The following is a 6,849-nucleotide window of genomic DNA, read 5'->3' as shown; positions in this document are numbered from 1 at the left end:
TGTCTTCGACAAAAACAACAACGATAAATTATAAACAATAAAGATGAAAATAACAATAAATTACAAATCATAAGGACGGAAATCGTAATTTAAAAATCACATATAGGCGAAATCCCAATCTCTTACAAACCATAAAAATCATAGTTTACTCTATTTAAAAACAAATCAACCACCAAAATCTGTAATCAAATTTTATAATTTTCATGCTTGTTACCATTTACCAAAGTCTTGGGATTTCGTCTATATATGTAACCATTGCAACAAACCATGATTCTACACCTTTGCTCTCTTCATATATAGCCTTCAACATCATCAGCTAATTAACAACACACCAATGGCAACCATAACTCAAGCATCAAGTTTCTTGAGTTACCAAAAAGGAAGAAGAATCACAAGGTCAACCATCCAAATGCCCAAGAAACTTAATACAGATCCTCTTAGTCTCCCCAAACTCCCCTCTCAATCTCATGGAGTCTCGTCTGGAGTTCAAGATTTAAGGTCTAAAACCAGCTTGAATCAAGAAACAACTGATCCAGTGGCAGTAGTTGAAAAGCTTTACTTGATCATGGAGGTGGTGGCCGATAGGGTGGAGATGCACAAGAACATTGGAGAGCAAAGAAACAACTGGAACAGTCTCCTCTTGACGTCGATCAACGCCATCACTCTTTCAGCTGCAACTATGGCTGCGATTGCTGCACATCATGGTGCATATGTGGACGTCCTCAAGCTTTCTTCTAGCTTCATGTATATTGCTGTCACCGGCATGTTGATTGTTATGAACAAGATTCAGCCATCCCAATTGGCTGAAGAACAAAGAAACGCTGCTAGGTTACTGAAACAACTCCATGGTCAAATCCAGACCAAACTTGCTGTTTCTACTCCAACACTCGACTATGTAAATGCAGCCATGGCGGAAGTTTTGGCAATTGATAGAGCATACCCACTTCCTCTACTTGGTGTTATGCTTGAAAAGTTCCCAGCCAAGGCACAAGCCGCGGTTTGGTGGCCGGAAAAGCCAAGTAATCCTGCGAAAGGGAAAAGAGGTAAAAACGGTTGGAACGAGGGTTTGGAAGATGAAATGAAAGAGATTATTAGGGTTTTGGAGATGAAGGATAAAGCTGATTACTTGAGGCTGGATGAGAAATTCTTGATGCTCAACAAAATGTTGGCTTTATCGGGTCCATTGTTAACGGGTGTCGGAGCTATTGGTTCAGCCTTTCTTGGATCATCTTATCATGATCCTTGGGCTGTGGTAGCTGGAGTTGCATGTGGGGTGGTGGCGACGGTGGTGAATAGCATAGAGCATGGAGGACAGGTTGGGATGGTGGTGGAAATGTACCGAAGCAATGCCGGATTCTTTGGAATGGTGGAAGAGTCGATAGAATCAAATCTGAAGGAAGAAGATGTTGAGAAAAGAGATGATGGAGAGTTGTTTGAGATGAAGCTGGCTTTGCAGCTTGGAAGAAGTATACAAGAACTCAGGGATCTCGCTGCTTCCACTACAACAAATGAAAAGGACATGAAAGAGTTTGGAAGCAAGCTCTTCTAGTATTTACTTTATTGTTAGTTCTTGTAGTTGATCATCTTGTAACATAAATAATCTCTCTTTTGAACAATGGTTTTATGTTTTGTAATTGAAGTCCTTTAGGTGTTGAGGCATTATGGGGGGAAGAATTTTAGTTTAGAGGGGTTAGAAGATGTCAAACGAAATGAATTCTACTTGTCCATTTAAAACATTAAAATAGAACATTAATGTGAGATATTGATAAATATTTGTTGTTACAAGTCTTGTGATACTTGGAGACGAAATTTGAGGTGTGATGAGTGTGTAGAAAAAAAAACAAATAAATAATATTCATGAATATTGTGGTCGGGAAAAAGAGCGCCGTTTATTCATGTTCAGGWACGAAGTGTGAGTTCTTAAAAAACAAATAAACGATCTAGACCACGATAGTAATGGACTCAGGTTTTTTTCTTATAGTAGAATGAAGATCGAGGTGGAAAAAGAGAGGAATTAGATTTTAAACGCCGTTTTTTTTAATATTCATGAATATTGTGGTTTTTGTACGTTTGTGAAATGTTAGAAAAGAAATAATTTTTTATATTATAGTTACTGAAGTTTAAAATATATTCTTATCATCAAATTAATCATTGTTAGTCCCAAATGGATCTATAAGAGTTTAAATGTAACAGTTTGTAGAAGGAGGGGGTGCATACAAACACAAAACTTTTGCTTTTTAAATTCGTTTATTGATAAGGGAAGATCAATATGAAATTTACAGATTGTTACGGAAGAAGATAAGATTAAGAAGTCATCTAAACAATCTTATAAACACACAGGTTGCACAAAAGATAAGAACAAGAAAGAAGAGAGTTAAAATGACAAGAAGGTGCTTGCTGAGAAGAGGTCTCCTCGCTATTTATATCCATTTGCATTTAATGCAAGTCAGAGGGTACGAGGCACGTGACAAACTTTTAATGAAGAGCTTGTTCTTTGTCTTCAAATATGCAGGCTTTTGACTACATATGAACAGTTATCTTTCACAAAGTTGGTAAGCATGTTAGGAGACAATAAAGTAACTCCATATATGTGTTTTTCGGTGTGAGGTATGGCGTTGTCCCTTTTATGCAAGAGGATAAAACAAAAACTAATCTTGTAGAGCAAGATTCATTTGATCGCTAACATTGATTCAACTCTAGAGTTTCTTCAGTGTTTGTTGAGTCTTGGTCAGATTTCACACTTAGATTTAGACACGCTTGTTATCACTGAATCCGCTTCAGATCACGAACTGATGTCTATATCTTCAGCTACATCTTCAACATTGTTGAAGGTTCTTTTGGTGTGAGTTTTGTCTTTGAGGAATACTTGTTCTTTAGAGAAGTTTACAATACATGTTTAGCGATCACTGAACATGCTCAGAGATGATGGTTGAAACTGAATAGAAATACAAGTACATTTCACTAAGTATGGAGGGTCATCATCAAATCACTGAGAGAATTTGGATTAACAATCTTCCCCTATTTGATAATGACAAAGCAACATAAAAGAAAATTGCTTAGTTGTTACAGTGTGGAAAAAGAACAAGATACATGTCTCTTTTATTGTTTTTGGGATCTTTTATAGATAATATAACAGATTCAAATCCCACAATTGTGCTTATTAAAGCATCCAAAAACAGTTTTATATAGTTCCCACATGAAGAACCATACAGTTCTAATTTCAATTGTCAAATAAGGAAAGTTTGTAAAAATAACTCACCTTAATCACAAAGAAATAAAGTTATGAAGATGAACAACAACAACAATTTATCCAGATAATATCACAAAATTAACTTTTGTCTTTTTTCCTTATGGTTTCTGCTTGATCGCACCACAGACCACACACAATACGCTTTTTTTTTAATTCTCCTATATTATATGCATCATCCCAATGAGATAAAATTTTTTAATTCTCCTATATTATATGCATCATCCCAATGAGATAAAAATTATCTCATAACTAACAATTTAGATATAAGAGGTGGTGGGATTTTAAAATCAATTAAGCATATCAACAATTTATCCCCTTCAACTTACCACCACTTACCAAAATCAATCCCGAGCTTTATAACTGAATAATCGATTATCATATTATTCTCCACTCAAATGAATTTTTGTCCCGGAATTCATTCAATCAAACAACTGAGGATATTTTGATTTCATCTCTGATTCCAGTTTCCATGTAGCTTCTAGACCCTTATAAAAATGTCACTGTACTTTCACGAGACTGATTTCTTTATTTCTCAAAACCTTTGTCTTCCGGTCAATGACGGCCTCAGGGGTTTCCACAAAATTCAATTTACCATCAACTTGCACATCAAGTAGCGGTACTGCTAAATTCGGATCGGCCAAACACTTTCGCAGGTTTGAAACATGAAAAGTGTCATGAATATCATTGAGTTCCTCAGGCAACCCTAACTGAAATGCTACTGAACCAATCCTTTTACATATTATGAACAACATTATGTACCTTGGACTAAGCTTATATCTTTTCCTAAATCGAATAATACCCTTCCGCGGAGAAACTTTTAATATTATGAAATCTCCTACCATAAATTCAATTGGTTTACGGCGTCTATCGGCGTAACTTTTTTGTCGGTCCTGAGCTGTTTTAATTCATTCTCGTATCTTATCTATCTTTTCTGGAGTTAGTTGAACAATCTCTGGACCAGCCAACTGTTTCTCCCCCACTTCATTCCAACACAACGACGTTCTGCAGTTTCGGCCATACAAACCTCATATGGTGCCACTTGAATACTGGAATGGTGACTATTGTAAACAAAGTTAATTAGAGGCAGATGATTTTTCCAAGATCCCCCGAAGTCAATAATACAAGCTCTCAACATGCCTTCAAGGGTCTGAATCGTTCTTTCACTCTGCCCATCCATTTGAGTGTGATACACCGTACTCAATTTGATTTGAGATCCCATAGCTCTTTGGAAACTCTCTCAACACTTAGAGGTAAATATATTGTCCCTATCTAAGGTGATTAACAAAGGAACACCATGACGAGTCACAATTTCTTCTATGTAAATCTTCGCAAGCCTTTCTAAAGGATAATTCTCCTTCATTGGTAGAAAGTGCATAGATTTCGTTAAAGAGTCCACAATAACCCATATGACATCATACCCTTTTGGAGTTCGCGGTAACTTCATGATAAAATCTATTGTGATATGATCCCAATTCCACACAGGAATTTCCAGCGACTATAAATTCTCATATGGTCGTTGATGCTCAATTTTTACTTGCAGACATGCCAAACATCATTCCACATATTTCACGATATCTTTCTTCAATCCTAGCCACCAATAAAATGGTTTTAAATATTTATACATCTTATTGGTACCTGGATGAATAGAATATGCGATCTGTGACTTTCGTTCAAAATCAGTTCACGATTGTTCCTGAAATGTGGTAATCAAATTATGCCTTGGAAACATAAATCCCTTTGTCATTCTTTGAAAGGGTTGAAATTATTCCACCAACTCTTTCGGCCTTGAATTTTATTTTTTGACAGCTTCACCTTGACATCTTAGAATTTCATTAAGAATGTCGGGGATTAGGTTTTTTCTCAACGCAATGGCTTTAATTGTTCCACTCTTTTCCTTTCGACTAAGAGCGTCAGCCACCATGTTAGCCTCCCATGGTGATAAAGAATTTCACAGTCATAGTCGTTTACCAATTCAATCCATCGTCTTTGTCGCATATTTAATTCTTTCTGATAACCAAATGTTGAAGGCTATTTATGATCAGTAAAAATCTGACATTTGGTTCCCAATAAATAATACCTCCAAATACTGCAAAAACAACTACCGCAATCTCCATGTCATGTGTCGGGTATTGTTTCTCGTGATCTTTTAACTGTCTGGAAGCATATGCGATAACTTTCCCTCTCTGCATCAATACACACCCTAGACCCAGTTTTGAAGCATCACTGTATACCATGAAATCTTCAGGCCCATCTGGTAACGACAAAATTGAAGCGCTGTATAGACAGTCTTTCAACAACTGGAAGGCTTTACCCTGGTCTTCTTCCCATTCATACTTAACACTTTTTCTTGTTAGCTTGGTCAAAGGTGCAACAATACGTGATAAATCTTGTATAAATTTCCGATAATACCCTGCCAGACCCAAGAAACTACGAATCATAGTGGGGGTTCTAGGTTCTCCTCATTCCTCAATAGCTTCAATATTTGCAGGATCTACTTTTACCCCTACCTTAGAACCTATATGACCCATGAACTAGACTTCCCTCAACCAAAACTCACATTTGGACAACCTAGCATACAATTTCTCTTTCTTCAAAAGTTCGAGAATTAAACGAAGATGTTTGGCATGTTCCGCTTCGGATCTTGAGTATATAAGAATATCGTCGATACATACAATAACAAATTTATCAAAGTATTCATTACATACCCGGTTCATTAAATTCATAAATGCCTCTGGAGCATTTGTTAAACCGAACGGCATGACCAGAAACACATGATGTTCGTATCTTGTTCGGAATATTGTTTTCGCAATATCTTTGTCTCTGACTTTTAGATGATGATACCCTGACCGTAAATCGATCTTGGAGAAATAACTTGCTCCAACTAGTTGATCAAACAAATCATTGATTCTTGGTAAAGGATATTTATTCTTTAACATTAGCTTATTCGATTCTCGATAATCAATGCACATCGGCATTGTCCCATTTTTCTTTTTAAAAAATAATACTGAAGCACCTCAATGAGAAGTACTCGATCTAATGAAGCCCTTATCAAGTAATTTTTCAATTGGGTCATTAACTCTTTTAATTCTAAAGGTGCCAGACGATATGGAGCTTTGACTACTGGTGCTGCCCTAGGCATCAAATCAATTTTGAACTCCATGGATCGATCGGGGGTAATCTAGTTAGAGCTTCTGGGAACACCTCGGGATATTCACAGACAAGATGAATATACTCTTGTTTACCCTTTTCTTTATTTGAATCGACCATATAAGCTAGAAAGCCTTGACATCCTTTCTGAACATATCTCCTGGCTTTCATGACAAATATCAAGATGTGATGATCCCGCTGATCACCATAAATCATAAATGCCACTTTCCTCGATAATTTAACACTGATCATCTTTTTGTTTCACACAATATTGGACTTCTGCTAAACAATCTGTTGATCCTCTCTCTCAGTGATTTGATGATAATCCCTTTTTCCTTTCGATGTATTTCTGTGTCTGTAATTTCAGTTCCAGCGATCATACACTGAGCTTGTTCAGTGATCGTTGAAGAACTTGTTTTGTAATTCATTCAGAGACAACGATACTTCAAGAA

General features: G+C 36.5%; 1 protein-coding gene across 1 annotated transcript; it reads left to right on the top strand.

The window, feature by feature from the left end:
• The first annotated feature begins 312 nt into the window (after positions 1–312).
• Positions 313–1,658, top strand: LOC112523225 (probable F-box protein At4g22030). The gene has a single exon (XM_025132746.1). The coding sequence runs from the start codon at positions 335–337 to the stop codon at positions 1,547–1,549; it is 1,215 nt and encodes a 404-aa protein (XP_024988514.1). The 5' UTR covers positions 313–334; the 3' UTR covers positions 1,550–1,658.
• The last annotated feature ends 5,191 nt before the right edge of the window (positions 1,659–6,849 follow it).

This window comes from Cynara cardunculus, assembly GCF_001531365.2.
Source record: "Cynara cardunculus var. scolymus isolate 2C chromosome LG 12, CcrdV1, whole genome shotgun sequence".
NCBI lineage: Eukaryota > Viridiplantae > Streptophyta > Magnoliopsida > Asterales > Asteraceae > Cynara > Cynara cardunculus.
This window is presented reverse-complemented; position numbering and strand designations above follow the sequence as displayed.